This window comes from Maylandia zebra, linkage group LG19 (assembly GCF_041146795.1).
Source record: "Maylandia zebra isolate NMK-2024a linkage group LG19, Mzebra_GT3a, whole genome shotgun sequence".
NCBI classification, from domain to species: domain Eukaryota; kingdom Metazoa; phylum Chordata; class Actinopteri; order Cichliformes; family Cichlidae; genus Maylandia; species Maylandia zebra.
In genome coordinates this window covers 30,673,432-30,692,749 of record NC_135185.1, presented here as the reverse complement: position 1 = coordinate 30,692,749, position 19,318 = coordinate 30,673,432, and the positions used below count along the sequence as shown (strand labels likewise).

Below are 19,318 nucleotides of genomic sequence, written 5' to 3'. Positions count from 1 at the left end.
CAAAAGCTGAGAGCAGCAACAACCGTGACACGGCAAAATATGATGTGTACTTAATCTCGTACTCAGTCTGTCAAATAGTAAATCTTGTCCTCGGGAGACTCTGAAGGCAATCAGGTTTGCTGTCACTCTCTGCTTGCGCCTCAGGTGCTGCTGGGGTGGAAATATGGAGACTGTGTTGATGAGAAGGCGAAGACTCATCCTCAGCTGAGGACCTACAAAGGCCTGACAGAGAAGGTACAGTATGAAGAATGTGATATTTGTAAATAATATTAACTTTAAAGAGATTAGGGCTTTTAAGGCTCATGAGGTTTTTTTATTTGTTCTCCATTTCTGTCTCTCTGCTTCAGGAGAAGGATATTTACAGATGGCCTATTAGAGAGTCCCTGAAGAGTATGCTGGCAATGGGGTGGAGTATCGATAGGACCAAAGATGGAGAGAGCATGTCTCAACAGAGGGAGACTGAGAAAATGAGAAAGATATCTCAGGCCTCACAGGTACGATGCAGGGATGGAAAGTGTTTCCAAAGATTGTACGGTGAAAAATTGCTCGTCTCCAGCACAGCTGTAGTTGCTAATTTGCTTTCCTGTTGAGGAAATCTTGCTTGACTTGACTATGATTGTCAGAGAAGTAGTATAGATGTATGTGATTCCTTACAGTCAAAACACTCAACAGCTACTTTTTAGCTGAATGAATTTAGGCTTGTACACATTGTCATGACGACCTGCTGAAGTTCAAAGTGGATTTAAGTGACTTGCCAGACAGTCTGGTCCGAGTATTTCAGAAACTGCTGATCTACTGGGATTTTACTGGCATCTACTGGGATAGGAACCATCTCTATGGTTTACAAAGAATGGTCCTAAAAAGGCAGAGTATCCGGTGAGCAGCAGTTATCTGGGCCTCTGTGATGCTAGAGAAATCTGGCAGACTGCTTTTAGTTGGCAGGCAGCAGTGACTCAAATAACCACTCGTTACAACGACAGCAACATATGCAGAAGAGCATGTCCGAACTTGTTGAACCATAAAAAAGATGGGTTACAGCAGCAGAAGACCGCACCAGGTACCACTCCTGTCAGCTAACAGGAAAGAGAGGCTACAGTTCACCCAAGCTAACTAAATGTGAAGAACAGAAGATTGGAAAGATGTTGTCTGATTATATGAGTCTCAATTTCTGCTCATTCAGATGATGGTATAAATAATTTAAAGCATGGATTCTACAGCATGATCTTATATGGACGGTTCAGGTCGGTGCTGTTGCTGTAGGAGATATTTTCGTGGCATGCTTTGGGCCTCTTAGTCCAGAATTTCATAGATGAACGTGAATGAATTCATCGTTAACGCATGAATATATGCCACATGCACATTTAAGCAGGTTAAAGGCACAAATGCAGAATCCCTGCGATCCTAACAGAACTTTGAATGCTGAACTTCTACCTGGTAGTGTTACTGTGCTGTTTTTTAGCTTTATAGGTTAAAATCAGTTAATTATACTGTTACCTTGTATGAATTCTAAACAAGAATTTATTTACATTTCAGAAGCGTGATCTTTTTTTTTTTTTATCGAATCATTACTTGTAAATAAACTTAGCAATGTTAGCTGTATTTACTTTACATTTTCTAGTTTTCGTACAGGACCACCAACAGCACAGTACTAATGTTACTAATCACCTCCTTCAATAAGCCCAAATACACAAAATAATCCTTAAACACAGGCTATTAAGTCTTCTGTTATCCAACGTTCGATTTACAGATAACAGCACAATCAAGCTCAGACTCTCACCGCAAACTTACATGTGTTTTCAGGCTAACGGCTTCAATCCGAGCCCAATAGACACAAGCAACGTGGTTCTATCCAGAGAGCTGCAAGTGAGTGACCCCGCGTTTGATTTGTTGCACTTCTTCCCTTTTTCATGTATCAAAGGACGCCTCAATCTGAATGCGAGATCAAAAGCAATCCTTCCTGCATGCAAATGAGTAATGTGGGCGGGATGTGCATCTCACTTCAATTTTGTCTTGTTTTCAAGGGGATGGTGGAGGTGGTGGCTGAAAATTACCATAACATCTGGGCCAAGAAGAAGAAAAGTGACCTTGGAAGTCGAGGTGATTTGCTAATGAAGCCGAACAGAAATGCGTACTGCTTAGAGACGCATGAAAAGCAGACAGGAAGAGTATGTGTGTGTGTTGGGTGGGTGGAAGTAAAGTGCTGGTTGTTGCGTTTAAATGTGTTTGGGAGCATATGCACGTGTCTGCCTCGCTGGTCTTGACTAACTCGATTCAGCCGAGTGGTGCTCTCCGGTTCGCCATCTGCCTTCACGGAGACGCTCAGCGGAGAGAGATGTGGCTAATCGTGTCTGAACAATAAGCTGCTTGTGGTTTCAGGAGGGGGAACACATCCTCTGTTGGTGCCCTACGACACGCTGACGGCCAAGGAGAAGGCCCGCGATCGAGAGAAGGCTCAGGACCTTTTTCGCTTCCTGCTAATCAATGGATATAGCATCACAAGGTCAATACAAACAGAAGCTCTCTCTGATGTTGAGTTAAGGTTTTGCAGAAAGTTTGAATGAATTTATAACTAGCCGTGGAATCCATCACCAAGGTTTTACCAACATTTCATTTATAGACATCTTCTTATGTTGCAGAGGTCTGAAGGACTTGGAGCAGGATTCCTCCTCCATGGAGAAAAGGTTTGCCTACAAATTCCTCAAGAAGCTGCTCAAATATGTTGACTCAGCCCAGGAATTCATTACCCACTTAGGTATGACAAAAATAATACTAATAATAATACACAAGATATGACTAAAGCAGACTTCAATTACATCAAATAAGCTTCTTTTTAAATAAATATTCTCAATCCAGAAGCCATGGCTGTCAGCGGCAAGACAGACAGGTCACCTCATGAGCAAGAAATCAAGTTTTTTGCCAAAGTAAGAAAGCGGCACAAATACTGCATGTGGAGAGCTCGTTCAAACATGATGCGATTAACCTGACCTGGCTTCTCATCGTCTTTGTTGCCCTTCAGGTGCTCCTCCCTCTCATTGACCAGTACTTTAAGAACCACTCTCTCTACTTCCTGTCCTCCCCTAATAAGAATCTAAGCAGCAGTGGCTATGCCTCCAACAAGGAGAAAGAAATGGTCACCAGGTACCCATTTAGTTGATGTACATTCAACAGTGCAGCATGTTGCATGATTATTTCTTGTTGCCATATTCTGCTTGAAATTAAATTGAACTCTTAACTTGAATTACTACTCCTCTGTTCATTTACTAACCCTGATTTTCTGATTTCATTGCTATTTCTTTAATTCCTCATGCCTCCAGCCTCTTTTGTAAACTGGCAGCTCTTGTCAGACATAGGATTTCACTCTTTGGTAAGCCGACGACTAGTATCTGGTCAGGTGTGTGTGTGTGTATGTGTGTATGTGCTGCCTTATGAGCTTTGTTAACATCACCTTGAACATTTTCAGCTTAAAAATGTAAACACAGATGTGAGAGAAAGAGTCAGGCCTTAAGGGAAGAGTTCTTGCCCAAAGCTACTGTAGCATGAGAACCTGAATGCTTTACTTATAAACATGAAATATGACACCACTTTAGCTCAATATAAATATTAGAAGCAGCCAGCCTGACTTTGCCTAGCATCTTTTTTTTGTAGCTATGTCGCTAACTTAGTTTATGTGCTGACCCAAAGTTACTATAATTCCATAACATATGCAAGAAGAGGAGCTGTTTCAGCAGCTGCTGGTGCCAGACTCTCTGCCTGGCGCCATGCATCAGACATGGCACATGGATTTGAAATGCAAGAAAATCTAATTGGCTGCTGGGAGTAAAGCGAGTCTTTATTTCACTATGTTGGAACTCTATAAGTAATTATGCATATTCTAAGTCTTTGATGTTTAGTTATATTTATATTTTCATCCTCTTAAAAATTCTTTATGTTAAACATTATATTCATTTTATAAATGGATATAGTCTGGAAACTGAGCTGTCATCTGACAAATTGTCCTCTGGGGACAACAGCCAGTGTCTTGCTACTTCTAGTGCAGTGATCAGATAAATGTCTCCTGTGCTATACTTGTTACTATCCTATAAGTGAATCTGGATACATTTTAACAAGCTAAAAGAAGCAAAATCAGACAATATTCAGTAGCTTTGAGTCTGTATTGCTGTCACATGAATCAAATGGAAATTGTTTTGACTGCACATCCAGCTAAGGGGGCTTCTTGAATGTTGTGTTAATCTGAGAGGCTCAATACAGACGAATGAATCATTCTAAGACAAGAAAGAAACGAGCGTGTATCCACATCATGATGATGGCTTATGTGTTCTTGGTGTTTCGTAGGGAGTGACTCCACCACCATGGTCAGCTGTCTGCATATCCTGGCACACACACTCGATACCAGGTTGGTGCAAATTTTGGTGCTAACTTTAAAAATTAAAGGAGATCAATTTAGCCATTTCCAAGTTTATGTTTTTTCATTTGTTAGTCACTTTTTGTACCATAACTTGCACTTTTAAGACTAGTGGGAAATACCAAAATACATCATTTCATTTTGACTATAAGACACATAAAACAACAATAATGACCATGTTAAGCACATGTTTCCAATAGTAATGTCTTAAAAGTTATGATTTGATATGTTTTCTTCCTCATACTCCAAACCTTATTTAATTAAAAGCCTGATATGTAGAGCATTTTATTCCCAAAGACAAAGATATTTTCTCTTTTTTCCTGGCTCCTGGCTAGAACATTTTATTTCTGGAAAAGTAGATTCCCAAATGTAAAAACAACATCCCCAAAACGTTTTTGAACCCAGCTTCACTGAATATTCACATCCTGGAATGCATTCAGATTAGAGCACATTTGGATACAAAAAAAGCCAATTTGCAAACACAAAAATAAATACATAAATCTCTCGCTCTGAATAATCGACACAGGAAGGTTTCATCATGATATTTTTTGTAAATATTTGCCTGTTAAACTCTGAAAAACTGAAGATTTTAAATGTTATCTCAGTTGTGCTTAAACAATAATTGGTTTGAGAGGCACTGAAAAGCAAATCTAACCTCTGCTGAGCCCTCGAGAGGCGTATATTTGTCTTTTAAACAGTTTTAATTCGGGAGTCTTATGGGAGGCACTGGCATTAACAAAGAGCCTCCTTTGCCATTTAAATAAGCAACACAAATTTCATGCAGCACATGTTGCCCAAGGCTCACAGTGTTCTTTAGAGGCAGTGCACTGTTTCCTAATGCAGCGTACACATAATGAGGCTAAATTTGCAACATGTTATTGCGCCCTGTTTGTGCAGAAGATGCCCACAGACTCTGTCTTTCATTTCTCCTTCCTTCTGGGATACGTTAAAGCTTAACAATAGGCAATTCATTTGCCAATGTTACGAACTGTGAAATGCTCAAAACAGACACACTAATCATCTTAATGCACCGAGTGCTGTGCCGTTTTTCTTAGGTCTATAACAGGCATGCTCACCTTGGACTTAAATATTCTCCTTAGTTTATTAAATAAATCATTCATGTTTGAGTGCGAGGGCAGTCGGGTCGATACTCACACCTCATATTTCATGACTAAAGCCTTCACGTGCTCTGAGAGTGGAATAATTGCGTTTGTGAGCGCGCTCCACCGTGGGTAAACAACGTCGTCCTTTGCATGCCAATCTGTCCCCCCTTGTGTTTCTCCTCATTCGGTTTCAGTTGTTCATCACGCTCTCGTTCACCCTAACAGGACAGTGATGAAGTCGGGCTCCGAGCAGGTGAGGGTGGGGCTGAGGACGTTCTTCGAGAACGGCGCAGAGGATCTGGAGAAAACGTTCGAGAACCTGAAGCTGGGGAAGTTCACCCACTCCCGCTCGCAGATGAAAGGAGTGTCGCAGAATATCAACTACACCACCGTAGCTCTGCTTCCCATCCTAACTGCTCTGTTTGAACACATCACTCAACACCACTTTGGAGTCGACCTGCTCCGTGAGTCCTGACAGCAAAGGAATGATCAAACGTGTTGTTTGAGAGGTTGCAAAGGAAGGAAAAAATAGTCAAATGTCAGTGTTAAGTTTATTGTAATTCATGATTTTATCTTTGTAGAGGTTTTTCACAGTCCATTAGAATATCATATCAGTTTAGCTTCACTTTAAATTTTATGTAATGAAGTACTTTTTGCTCTGACTCTGGTTAGTACCTCAGGTCACATTTCACTCATTCTGCTCCAGAGACATGCTCAGTCATGTGAACCGGGCTGTGTATAACCTTGGAGCGAGTATTTGTAACATATAGTACTATGCAAAAGTCACCTCACATTTCTATATATTTTGCTTTTAAGGAGTCGGACATTCTTAGAATTTTTTGTTGTCTTGATAGTTTCAGTATTTCTGAAGATTATTCAAAGTTTTCCTTTGGATGCTGTTTTTCCACTATTATCACTCCAGTCTTTATACTTGGCCATTTGCAGGAATGTTTACCAATTTCAAATCTTTAGGCACTTTGTTACCACACACATTTTCTTCGCATTTCTTTTAGCTGACTCTACAAAAAATGCAGAAACAGACACAGTTTTGTAGACATAAAATTGTATTTTTTGCACCAAAGATCTAATTGCTGAAAACTTGGCATGTCTTGGTGTTGTCACGGCCGGTGTGTTTGCAGTGTGGACCCAAAAGCAGACTTGGGAGAACAGGAAATGAAGAGTACTGAAAAGCGAGTTGTTTATTAGGCTGAAAACCAAAAATAGAAAACACACAGCAAAGCAAAACAAGGGCGGGACTAAACTAAAACCTAAACTGGGAAAAGTTAAGCTAACTATGAAAACGATGACATGGGAAATGAACACGAAACTGAACAGGAACACGCAAAACGTAGACGTGAGATAATCCAAATTCATTTACAGATGTCAAATTTACTTCCTCCAGCTGAATTCTAATCGTTCTATTTTCCTAGTGGATGACGTCCAAGTGTCCTGCTATCGAATCCTGACCAGCCTCTATGCTCTGGGCACTGGGAAAAACATCTACGTAGAAAGGTATCCTAAGGTTAAATGTTGTATTCACTGATAAAAGCTCCAATAAAGAAACATGCTGACCTTTAATTAAACTCTCTTTGCGTCCCTCAGACAGCTGCCAGCTCTCGGTCAGTGTCTGGCAACTCTGGCCGGCGCCTTGCCTGTTGCCTTCCTAGAGCCGCAGCTCAACCCGTACAACCCCTGCTCAGTTTTTAATACGAAGAGCGCCAGAGAACGAGCCAGTGAGTCATATGTAATTATTTCAAAATAAAAGAGATTCTAAATTCAAGCATTTATCATCATGACCTCTTTTTGCTCTCAAACATTAGGATTTATGAATCGCCTTAATTATCACAATCATGCGACACAAGATTTTATAAAATTGCAAATACCCCTTATTTGTCTCTTTTTATGTCATCTTCTCTTATTGTCTAACAAGCATCTTATTGATATGAATGATGCCCAGCAGATGGATAGTGATGATGTTGTGGGGTGTTCATTACTGATGTTCGAAAGAAGAAATCCTAAATGTGCTGGTGTGAATTAAATCTTCAAATATCAGCCCCTGTTGTGTTTTAGCTCTAGGAATACAAGACTCAGTGGAAGAAATGTGTCCTGGCATGCCACGGCTGGACCGCCTCATGAAGGACATCAATGACATGGCAGAGTCTGGAGCGCGGTACACAGAGATGCCCCATGTGATTGAGGTGGTGCTGCCCATGCTGTGTAACTATCTGTCCTACTGGTGGGAAAGGGGTCCTGAAAACCAGCCGGCCAGCGGAGGAAGCATCTGCTGTACCACAGTCACCTCGGAGCACCTCAGTCTGATTCTCGGCAACATCCTCAAGATCCTCAACAACAACCTGGGCATCGATGAGGCCTCGTGGATGAAGAGAATTGCAGGTGTGGATCTGTGAATGCTGCCACTAAACACTAAATGACTGAGTCATGAGGAATGATTAAGAAAACGGGGAAATATATTTACCATAATTTTTAGCTATGCAGATGTTTGCATGCTAAATTTGAATTTAATCGTGGTAAACATTATATCTACAAAGCTTACATTAAAAAATCAAATATAAATTTTTTTCTGCCTTTCACCGTTCAGTGTACGTACAGCCCATCATCAGCAAGGCCCGTGCAGACCTGCTGAAGAGCCACTTCCTGCCCACGCTGGAGAAACTAAAGAAGAAGACAGTGAAAGTGGTGGCTGAGGAAGAGCTCCTCAAGGCCGACTGTAAAGGAGACACTCAGGAGGCCGAGCTGCTCATCCTGGACGAGTTTGCTGTACTCTGCAGGGACCTGTACGCGTTTTACCCTATGCTCATTCGTTATGTGGACAACAACAGGTCAGCTTGCTGAGCAGTAACTCGTGGGGTTATTTTAAAGATGCATTTTAAAGTTGGTTTAAAGTGTAATCATCTGTCTGTGCCACTGCAGGTCAAGGTGGCTGAAAGAACCAGATTCAGACTCCAACGACCTCTTCAGGATGGTCGCAGAGATATTTATCCTTTGGTGCAAGTCACATGTAAATGTTCTGATTTATTACATGTTATATCGTGTCTTTTGTCCCGTCTCCCACCCCTCACCCCCAACCGTTCATGGCAGATGGCCCCGCCCCTCTCTGAGCTGGTTCTGTTCGAGGTTTCTTCCTGTTAAAAGGGAGTTTTTCCTTCCTACTGTTGCCAAAGTGCTTGCTCATAGTAGGTCGTCTCATTGAATAGAATAGAACTTTATTAAACCCTATGGGGAGGACCCCTCAGAGAAATTATGAACACCAGTTCACCTGAAATACAAATTAGAAAAAATACCAAGCAGGTACAAATATTTAAGAAAAGAATTTTCAAAATAAAACATCAGAAGCAGCAAGCTGTTGGGTTTTTATCACTATTATTTAGGGTCTTTACCTTACAGTTTAAAGCACCTTGAGGAGATTGTGTCATGTTTCAGCTGTGTGGCAGGCAGGAGAGGACCCAAACACAAACTCACGGGGACAGAACTAGAACTCAAAAGCACAGCTTTAATTGCTGGAAAAATAGAACACAGGCAATACAAAACTAAACTGGGAAAGCTAACCATAAAGTATAGCAGGAGACTCACACACAGCATGAGGGAGACTACGACACTGACAAAGAGAAACACAGAGCCTAAATACACAGAGGGATAACGAGGGAATGAGACACAGAAGGGGAGCACAGCTGGGAGTAATCAGGCTGGACGAGACAAGGGAAGCAAAACTAGAAACACTCACATGAGACATGGACCTTCAAAGTAAAACAGGAAACACACTGACTGAACTCTAAACATGCAAACTTAACAGCAACTGAGAAGACAGACTATAGGGACCAGAAACATGGTACAAAGAGGTCACAGTAGACACAACATTGAACACAAGGAAGCCATATTACAAAGCCAAAGAACTAAACCTATGATAAGCATAACTGAAATCTAGGGAAACAAGAAACAGTACAACAAAGGACTCAAAACATAATCCATAATATAAAAAAACACGAAATTTCTTCAAAATAAAACAGGAAACATGAGAGGCAGACATGACAACATAAGACAACAGACATGAAACACATCAGGGCTGCCCAATCCCGGTCCTCGAGAGCTACCGTCCTGCAGCTTTTAGATGCATCCCTACTCCAACACAACTGAATCAAATGAATGGCTTGTTATCAGGCCTTTGCCAAACACGATGGCATGCTGAAGAGGTAATCAAACCATTTGATTCAGCTGTGTTGGAGTAGGGATGCATCTAAAAGCTGCAGGACGGTAGCTCTCGAGGACTGGGATTGGGCAGCCCTGAAACACATGAAGGGCAAGGGAGACTTCACAGGGGTTGAAAACACAAGGGGGAGCTAATAAGCAAATGAACATAGGAAACCTAATAAGCTTAAACATACACTATAAACATCAAAATGAACTAAAACTCAAAACACTGGGTCATAAGATCCAGGATCGTGACAGATTGTTGTTGTGGTTTAGTGCTATAGAAATAAAATTGAATTGAATTATATTAAGAAAGGTCAGAGAATCTCTATGACCAATAATACATATTTATAATCTTTTTTTTTCACTCAGAATTTCAAAAGAGAAGAACAAAACTTTGTGGTCCAGAATGAAATCAACAACCTTTCATTCTTGACTGGAGATAATAAAACCAAGATGTCCAAGGTAGGTTTCAATAAACTATCCACTTGTTCTTGAATTGACAGTTCAGTCGATTAACGCTCTGTTACTACTCATCGGTGCGTTCACCAATCACGGCGCGGAGGAAAAAATATTATGTCTGTGTTTCAGAGACGCAGGTAAAAAAGAGCAGACGTAAGTAGGTTTCTTCCTGTTAAAAGGGAGTTTTTCCTCCCCACCCTCGCCAAGTGCCAAGGATCTGATTGTTGGGGGGACTGTTGTTGTGATTTGGTGCCATATAACAAAAACTGATTGAAGTTGAATAGAACTGAATGTTAAAATGGACGTGTGTGTGTGTGTGTGTGTGTGTGTGTGTGTGTGTGTGTGTGTGTGTGTGTGTGTGTGTGTGTGTGTGTGTGTGTGTGTGTGTGTGTGTGTGTGTGTGTGTGTGTGTGTTAGGCACATGTGTATGAATGTACTTGCTTGTTGCAATAACTTGAGGAAACTAACATTCATCCCTCACTAAACAAATATTTCTTCATATTTTCAGGCCCTGTAAGCATTACAGGGGTTAGCGCGTTTTATTTCTTGTCTGCCTGCTTTAGATGTTTAAAGGCAAACAAATGGTTTTCATTGCAGTGCACGTCCACGCGACGACCGTGCGCTTCCATTAATTGCCCTCTCGTCCTTTTTCTTCTATCTGTCTTTCCCTCTCTGTCTCTCTCTCTGTCTCAAACAGTCCTTTAAGGAAAAGGTAGAGTGATGCAGTGCATGAGCTGTTTACCTGCCAGCTTATTGGCTTACATGCTCTAGTCGCCAAGCAGAAAAGCCAATAGCTTGAGCCCCTGTGCTATATAGTCTGCAGTGCAGTTATACATTATGTCACCCAATTATTTGTGGCCTCCATTCATCACCTCGTTTGACGTGGACACTTTGGTCATTCCTCATTGCCGTGTGGGTGAAACGTGTCTCATCTAGAGTAATGAAGCCCAGCCCGTGTGTAGAAAGTCTTGTGGTGTGTTTGCTGTTGATGGATTGTGATCCTCCGGTGTGTTTAGCCCATACTATTTATATTTTTGTCGATGTGTGATAACACTGTGCGTGTGCGTGTCAGACTATATATCTATGTTAGTATGGAGATTAGCGTTCTCTCAGAGCCAGCATCTCCAGTTTGGCTCAGCCTGCTTTTCAACTGAGGTGTGAGACTCCATTCTTAATGCTTCAGTAGCACCCATGATTTAGTCCAGTCACAGATTTTTGCCAAGGCTGAAAAAGTAAACGCTTCAGTCGCCTCTGGCTTTTGCTCAAGCACAGTGTGAATGCTCCCACTGTGGCACAAAATACTGTTAAGGTATCAGTGTAAATGTAGAGGGGAATTGTTTTGGGTGTAGCATTAGTCTCAGCAAAAAGAAAATAGTGTGCTCCACCTTTTAAAGACTAAACATATTAAATGCGGAGAGCTGTTGGCTTTTATTTTCTAGTGTGTGTGGTCTAAGATTAACACTGTGAATTCACAGTCTGGGGGACAAGATCAGGAGAGGAAGCACAAGAAGCGGCGAGGTGAGTTCTACTCCATCCAAACCTCACTGATTGTAGCCGCCCTGAAGAAGATGCTGCCTATCGGTCTTAACATGTGCACCCCGGGAGATCAGGAGCTCATCTCTCTGGCTAAGACACGCTACCTCATGGTGAGAAACCGTCTGTCACATACTGTATATAATTGGACACGATTTACACACTTTCACAGTAGATTCTTATTGTTAACATGACCCCTGCTAACTTTTTTGAGCTGTCGAGTGAAACACATGCATGCAAAAACACAACCTCCTCGGCAGAAGCAACAATTACTGTGAAACGATTTGAAGAGCTTTGATATGAAGCATTGTCCAAGGTTTTCTTTCCCTCTTTGAATAACAGAAAGATACAGATGATGAAGTTAAAGACCACATTCGGCAGAACCTGCACCTTCGTGAAAAGGTGAGCAAGTCGAAACGAGGTTCATATCTGTGAGTAGATGCTAGCTTTAGTATATTCCTCTGCGTCTGACTTGCTCTTCTTAAACATACTCGTAGTCTGATGACCCTGCCGTGAGGTGGCAGCTCAACCTGTACAAGGACATAGTGATGAGGACTGAGGGGCTTTCAGACCCTGAGAAGGTGGTGGATCGTATCCAGAGGATCTCTGCTGCCGTCTTTAACTTGGAGCAGGTCAGGCTCTAACATTTCTACAGAAACAATATGAGGTGTGTAATTTTATTAGAAGTATTATAAGTATTAGTCGTATGTAGCCTGGTGGTAAAGTTGTGGGATTAAAGGTGCACGACTGTCTGCTTCCAAAATTTGCAATTATTTCAAATACACTGCTTGGAACAGGAATACACTTTAGATATGCTTTTGTTCTTTGTGCCGAGATTGTTCTCCCTCTGTTGTCCCCAAAAAAATCTTACATGGGTGACAAATCCTGGAGAGTAAAATTGCACCTGGCCACTTTACCATTTCTGACTCCCACTCTGCTGTGCCGTGTCCTTTCCATTACAAACAGCCAGGTTTAGGATGAGTCAGCAGAATACACTGAGAAACCAATTATGTGTCTGATCAAAAGTTCTAAGCTGGTGTGTGTGTGTGTGTGTGTGTGTGTGTGTGTGTGTGTGTGTGTGTGTGTGTGTGTGTGTGTGTGTGTGTGTGTGTTTTCCTCTGGCTCGCTCGGTAGAGAATGCCATTTGAGTGCGTTATAGAAAAATCTTACCCCTCAGTTTCTCTCCCCTCATTAGGTGGAACAACCACTGAGATCCAAAAAATGTGTATGGCAGAAGTTGCTGTCCAAGCAGAGGAAGCGCGCCGTTGTCGCCTGCTTCCGAATGGCTCCGCTTTACAATCTGCCGAGGTATGACTGCGGCGTAACAGTTAAACCGACATTGTTTAAACCTCCCATCGTTGTCTCCAGGTCTCCGAACATTTGAAGCAGCTTTGTAATGATGAAACCAAGGTGACGCTCCAGCAGAGGGTAGCACAGACCTTTCCGTGGTACCGGTAACAGATAGGAAAATGCTGCAGAAAGGGCATCCACGCACTCTGCCATCACACTTTCTCCTTCTTCTGTCTGACTCGCTCTCTCTGACCCTGCGTTAATGCGTAGCCTCCCCTCGGTTTGTAGGACAAATGTCTCGCCTATAGCTGTTATCAAAGAGTAAATAAAAACATTTTTAAAAAAAGGGACACAAGCAATTTCACGCCCTGCTGCTCTGTAACTCAATCACAGGAAGTCGGGCAGGGTGCTACAGTAAGGAGGAAAACAATTACGAGGCCCAACCTCAGGGTGGCCGTCCTCAATATGTTCTCAGACGATGCCACCCGCCTGCCTGACAGCATGACTCATTTATTCAGAGTTATTGACAGTGAAATATGCTGCAGCATAGCAAATAATTACTAGTTAGTATTTGCAGTACGGGAGCAATGATTGTTTTTCTTCAGATTAATAGATTTGGGTTAGGGGGAAGTGTGTGATGGCAGCTCTTCCAAAGTTTGACACATTCAGATGTCATTTTTCTCTATTGTGTCTCTGTTCAGTCTCTATTCTCTCCTCAGTGTCACATTCTATTGTACGTCGTCCCCTTAGGCACAAAAATAACAATTACTTCCTGAATTCCTACCGGCACATTTGGCTGGAGATTATGCACGAGAACGCAGACCGTGACAGTCTGCTCTCAATGCTGACGGTAACGTAGCGCTGATCTAATGCTGTTACTATGTGGCCTGCTAACCCTCGCTCTCCCCTCCCCCCAGAGGCATGATTTCTGCCACATTTTAGCTTTCCTTTTTCCACTGGTCCATGTATGTGCAACAATTTAACGAGCCACATTGTAAAGAATTGGTTCAAGTAGTTTGAATTTTTGCCATTTTTATTTCTTGGCTGACTCAGATGAGAACAATGATGCTACTCTTTCGGCACCTCTTAGGTAAGGCTCTCCAGACGCTGCTGTGTTCACAGACAGAAGCAGTTGGCTTCAAGTCATTCGGAGTGGAAGCTACAAACTAACATCCGACACTTGTAGCTGTGTGATGGCGTCTGACTCGAGGCGAATCAAACTTGAGCTGGCCTCAAATTTTTTCATTACTCTGCCTGTGTGAGAAGAAAAAAAATGTAATGTGGGAATACATTATCTCCAGATTTAGGCCAGAAATAAACAAAAGGAAACAAAAAACAACAAAAAAAGTCAAGATTTCCTCACAGGTGGCCTGTTAGATCAGTGCTCTAAACTAACTGATATTAACCTCTCCTGAAGGGACTTCTACCATCCTTCTCTCCAACTTCTTCCGTCCTTTGCTCTGCTCATCTTTAACCCAGGCTTCTCTATTCTTACCCCTCCCTAGGCATCGCTCTATTAACCTCTTCCTCCTGGCCTATCAGAGAATATGGATAGAAACAGAAGAGTACTCTTTTGAAGAGAAACTAGTGCAGGACCTTGCAGTAAGTACTTGTGCTGTCCCTTCGGTGCCCTTATGTCGGCACCCATGTGCTGCGGGAAGCGGCGCGTAGCTCACACCACTCTCTTCAGTCATCCGCAAAGTGGCTTACAGCTAGGCCCATTTGTGGTAAGCATGACATCACTGCTGATGTCAGAGCCAGCAAAGTAGTTTGATCACTGTGGCCCATCCAAGCAGAGGCAAGAAAGCATCCTGTCAGGATGCTTTGACTTCCATTTAAAGTTGATGAAAGTTCAGATTCTTTCCTGGACTTTCATTTCCATTAAGCTCCACAATCAGGACAGCAGCTTACTGTTAGACATGCGATATATTACATGCGGCATATTGGAACAAACTAGGCTGTGTTTGTTTATTAAAAAAGAAACTTTTTGAATTTATAAAGATTTAAACTATAAACTTTCTTCTTAGCATATTCGTATCAATGTCTTACTGTATCTTTATATTACTGATGAAGTTACAGTGCAATAGATGAAGAATGTCAAGATTCAGCCAATCAGACGCACGTATTTATAAAAACATTTAAAAAACCAATTGTTCCAGTAAGTAAAATAATTATAAAATGGTTATATATGAGGGAAAACTGGGCTTGTGGAGAGTCATGCTTAACTCCACTCACCTTTAACGCTGCTTAACACCATCAATCGTGTGTGTGTGTGTGTATTTGTGTGCGCTTGTACCAGCGTGTGTGTGTTTGTTGCATTTGCATGCATGTTTTGTGCATGTCTTTTTCTCCCATAGGAGTTAACAGTTGGACCTATTATGTTTTTCCACCATATGTATGTATGAGATAGAGATTTCTCATATTAAACGTAGCCAAAGTTTCAAATAATCAGCTCTGGAGATGTGCAGGTAATCCATGTGAGCCAAAAGCTTAGGCTTCAAATTCTTCTCTCACCCACCTGCTGTTCAAACCTTTAGTTTGTCAGGGGCAGCAAGACGATGACCTGAAGGGATCCACCAAGATCCAGAGATAATAGGATGTTGTGCTAATCATGTGACTCTGGGAATGAGCATAATAGGTCCCCTTTGACATGAACTTGTAAAATAGTGTTGTGATACACATTTGTTGGGTTAAACGTTAGCCTGACTCATGTGGCTGTGTCCAGAAAATACAGCCTAAAGTGGAGGAAGAGGAGGAGGAGGAGGTGAGAAAGCAGCCAGACCCTCTTCACCAGCTCATTCTGCATTTCAGCCATAACGCTCTGACTGAATGCAGGTAAATATACTCTCACACACCTGGCCACCTGGCACTAACACAGGTTGCTCCATCTGTGCTACATAATTGTTTTGGCATGCTTCTCAGCTGCTACAGAGAGCAATAAGCTAAACCATCGTCATATTTTACACTATGAAGAAAACCGAAGCAGCTTTTCAGTGTTTCTCTGGTTTATTTGCTGCAGTGGCTATAAATGCGATCACTGCCACTTATTATGTACAGATTTACAGTAGAGATGTGAAATATACAAGGTTCAATAAAGAGATATTTATCTCTCTTCTTTGTTAGTTCTCTGGAAGAGGATCCCTTGTATATTGCCTATGCAGATATGATGGCAAAGGTATCTCATTGAATCTCATTAAATTGCTCTTGTCAGCTTCTTAGCAGAAACATGCAGCTCTGATAGTCTTTTTTTTCTTCCCAGAGTTGTGCTGAAGGCGAAGAAGAGGAAGGAAAAGAGAAAACATTTGAGGTGCTCTAAATATTTGAGGGAATGTTGTTCAAGATTAAACTTTTTTTCTGTTTTCAATCATATTCAGAAGTGGTGCATGTCATAATGTCCTACAGGAAAAGGAAATGGAGAAGCAAAAGATGCTGTATCAGCAGGCCAGACTTCATGACAGAGGGGCTGCGGAGATGGTGCTTCAAATGATCAGCGCCAGCAAAGGTAAGAAATCAAATGCCTGACCTGTCTGCCTTCCTGCAGTCTATGTATTTAGATCAACGGTCATCTATGATCATCAGGTCGACTGGGTGCTACGGTAACTGTCACGCTCAAGCTGGGCATCTCCATTCTCAATGGAGGGAACATCCTGGTTCAACAGGTAACACGGTACTCTTCACGTCTAGTCTCTGCAGTTAACAGCTTCATCTTTTAGCCTGACTGTACTTTTCCTTTCATGCAGAAAATGCTGGATTATCTCAAGGAAAAAAGAGATGTTGGCTTCTTTAAAAGCTTGTCCGGACTCATGATGTCATGCAGGTACTGGAGCGATGAGGGATTAATACACAGTAAACTTGCTTTTTATTGCAGTTGCAGTTCAAACAGTTATCTAGTTTTCCTGACTCAGAACTAGCCATTTTTTTAACATCCATTTTGACCGTTCTGCTTTACTTTCCCACAGCGGTAAATTGTTATCAATCAGCTATAACATTATGACCACTGACAGGTGACGTGAATAACACTGATTCTCTTTATCATGGTACCTGTTAATGGGGGAGATATATTAGAGAAGATTTTGTCCTGAGAGGATGTGTTAGCAGGAAAAATGGGCGAGTGTAAGGATTTGTGCAAGTTTGATAAAGGCCAAACTGTGATGCTTTGACAAATGAGAATCTCCAAAACTGCAGCTCTTGTGGGTGTTCCCAGTCTGCAGTGGTCAGTATCTATCAAAAGTGATACAAGGAGGGAACAGTGGTGAACTAGCAACAGGGTCACTGATGCATGTGGGAGACTATGGCTGGCTTGTGTGGTCAGGATGAGCTACTGTAGAGCAAATTGCCAGAAAAGTTCATGATGATTCTGAAATAAAGGTGTCAGAATACACAGAGCATCACAGTTTGTTACCTGTGCTTTGGCATAGCTACAGACCAGTCAGGATGCAAACTGCGAAAAGTGCCAACAATGGACACGTGAGTGTCAGAAATGGACCATGAAGCAATGGAAGAAGGTGGCTTGCTCCTATGACCAGGACACGTGGATGGGCCGGATGCATGCGTGTGATTAACTGGGGAACACCTGACATCAGGATGCACTATGTGAAGATGCTAAGCCTTTGGGATCATTTCTGCTGGGAAACCTTAGGCCCTGCCATCCATGTGGATGTTACTTTGACATGCACCACCTACCTAAGCATTGTTTCAGACCATATACACTCATTGAAATGATATTCCTTGAAGGCTGTGGCCTCTTTCACAGGATAATAATGGAAAATTGGTTCAGGAATAGTTTGAGGAGAACAACAACGAGTTTGAAGTGTGGACTTCACCTCTGATCTCCTCACTGCTATGCAGCATCTGTGGGATGTTATGGACAATCAAGTCCAATCCATAGAGGTCCCACCTTGCACTTTACAGGACTTAAAGGATCTGTTGCTAACATCTTGTTGTTCGATGCCACAACACAACTTCAGGGCTCCAGAGGAGTCCATGCCTCAATGGGTCGGGGCCGTCAAACAGTATTATACAAGTGGTCATAAAGTTATGCCGATCGGTTCATTTTCCAGAAATTCAGGTTACTTAAATCGTTTTTCTCTTTTGGCAGCGTCCTGGACTTGAATGCTTTTGAAAGGCAAAACAAAGCTGAAGGTCTGGGTATGGTAACTGAAGAGGGATCAAGTAAGTGACTAAAACACAGTTTTAGTGTTCCAATTCCTTCTCGTCCCCTTTCTTGGAGACTTTTAATCACCTTAATAGGAAAAGCAACAGACGGCATATTTGCAAATTGGCAATGTGTAGAAATGTACAAATTTGCAGCTTTATTTGTGCAGCAGATTGACCTTTATCTTCTTCCTCACTCCATCGTGGACGATGTCTCTTAGCAAACAACCGGTATTGTAACGTGTAGTGTCCTACTTAGTCTCATTTTGCTGTTTTTCTTAAAATGACAGCCACAAGGTTAGCTTGGAAAAAAAAACTGCTCTTTAGTTTGTTGTTGTACATCTCCATATCACGTGGGTCCTTTGTGTTACGTTGTCACATCATCATGCAGGCAAACATGTGCTACTGTATGTCTAAGTCCTGTCTGAGCCTCGTCTGCAACTTAAGAACACTCAGTTTGCATAAAAGCTCACTTTTTATAATCAGAGGTCTTTATTTAAACCGATGGGTTGCATACAGTATATAAATATGCTTTAACCATACATATCCCAGCTCATTTTCACCTCATAAGCTCAGGCATAAGTGATGGTAACTGCTAGTTTGGTCCTAAACACCGGCCCAATAAGCAGACTGTACTCTTTTTAAGACTTGGTACTGCATGTCAGTGTGAGTATGTAAAGATATATCTACAGCCCTATCACTCTCCTGTTCCTACTTCTTCTGATTGACTCTAAATGTCTTCTCCTTTGCTTATGTCTGCTTCTGTTTTGTTTGTTTGTTTGTTTTCTTCTGATCATGTTTTTATGTCATCGGTCGCAGTCAACGTGAGTGAGCGGGGTAAATACACGGTTTAGATTCTACTCATTCTATGAAATGCTGACATGTTGATTGCCTCCAGTTCAACTCCCTCATCCCTCTACTCATCCTCTACCAGCCCTCCCCCACTTCCCCCCCTTCCCTCATTCTGAATGCAAAATAACCACCTTCTTTAATCTGGACTTGGAGGAACGCATGCATGCATCCTTTGACATCTGGATAGATTGTTTACAGTCAGCTGCCCCAAACTGACTCAGATCTTTCCACTTCTTCTTTTAAGCAAAATTAATGCTTGTTATTTTTGGACCCCACCCCTCCTTTTTTTTCCTTTTTTGATCATACTAACCAGCGT

The 19,318-nt window shown here is 41.9% G+C and overlaps 1 protein-coding gene across 6 annotated transcripts in view; it reads left to right on the top strand.

The window, feature by feature from the left end:
* LOC101476662 (ryanodine receptor 3) overlaps window positions 1–19,318 on the top strand; it is a 109,432-nt gene that overhangs the window by 76,566 nt on the left and 13,548 nt on the right. For 2 of the 6 annotated variants that reach the window (XM_076877886.1, XM_024806247.2), the window contains 30 exons: window positions 145–234; window positions 348–494; window positions 1,801–1,863; window positions 2,022–2,097; window positions 2,377–2,500; window positions 2,637–2,752; window positions 2,854–2,921; window positions 3,017–3,138; window positions 3,315–3,364; window positions 4,333–4,393; window positions 5,731–5,969; window positions 6,936–7,017; window positions 7,108–7,238; window positions 7,576–7,899; window positions 8,105–8,345; window positions 8,437–8,524; window positions 10,084–10,176; window positions 11,649–11,819; window positions 12,049–12,108; window positions 12,204–12,338; window positions 12,902–13,014; window positions 14,502–14,598; window positions 15,722–15,831; window positions 16,120–16,171; window positions 16,256–16,303; window positions 16,399–16,498; window positions 16,576–16,655; window positions 16,737–16,813; window positions 18,095–18,168; window positions 18,970–18,987. In XM_076877886.1, coding sequence (XP_076734001.1) covers window positions 145–234; window positions 348–494; window positions 1,801–1,863; window positions 2,022–2,097; window positions 2,377–2,500; window positions 2,637–2,752; window positions 2,854–2,921; window positions 3,017–3,138; window positions 3,315–3,364; window positions 4,333–4,393; window positions 5,731–5,969; window positions 6,936–7,017; window positions 7,108–7,238; window positions 7,576–7,899; window positions 8,105–8,345; window positions 8,437–8,524; window positions 10,084–10,176; window positions 11,649–11,819; window positions 12,049–12,108; window positions 12,204–12,338; window positions 12,902–13,014; window positions 14,502–14,598; window positions 15,722–15,831; window positions 16,120–16,171; window positions 16,256–16,303; window positions 16,399–16,498; window positions 16,576–16,655; window positions 16,737–16,813; window positions 18,095–18,168; window positions 18,970–18,987 — 3,250 coding nt within the window. Of the gene's footprint in view, window positions 1–144; window positions 235–347; window positions 495–1,800; window positions 1,864–2,021; window positions 2,098–2,376; window positions 2,501–2,636; window positions 2,753–2,853; window positions 2,922–3,016; window positions 3,139–3,314; window positions 3,365–4,332; window positions 4,394–5,730; window positions 5,970–6,935; window positions 7,018–7,107; window positions 7,239–7,575; window positions 7,900–8,104; window positions 8,346–8,436; window positions 8,525–10,083; window positions 10,177–10,870; window positions 10,886–11,648; window positions 11,820–12,048; window positions 12,109–12,203; window positions 12,339–12,901; window positions 13,015–13,746; window positions 13,847–14,501; window positions 14,599–15,721; window positions 15,832–16,119; window positions 16,172–16,255; window positions 16,304–16,398; window positions 16,499–16,575; window positions 16,656–16,736; window positions 16,814–18,094; window positions 18,169–18,969; window positions 18,988–19,318 lie in introns of all 6 variants that reach the window. The other 4 variants (XM_024806245.2, XM_024806246.2, XM_076877885.1 and 1 more) reach the window with 4 other exon arrangements.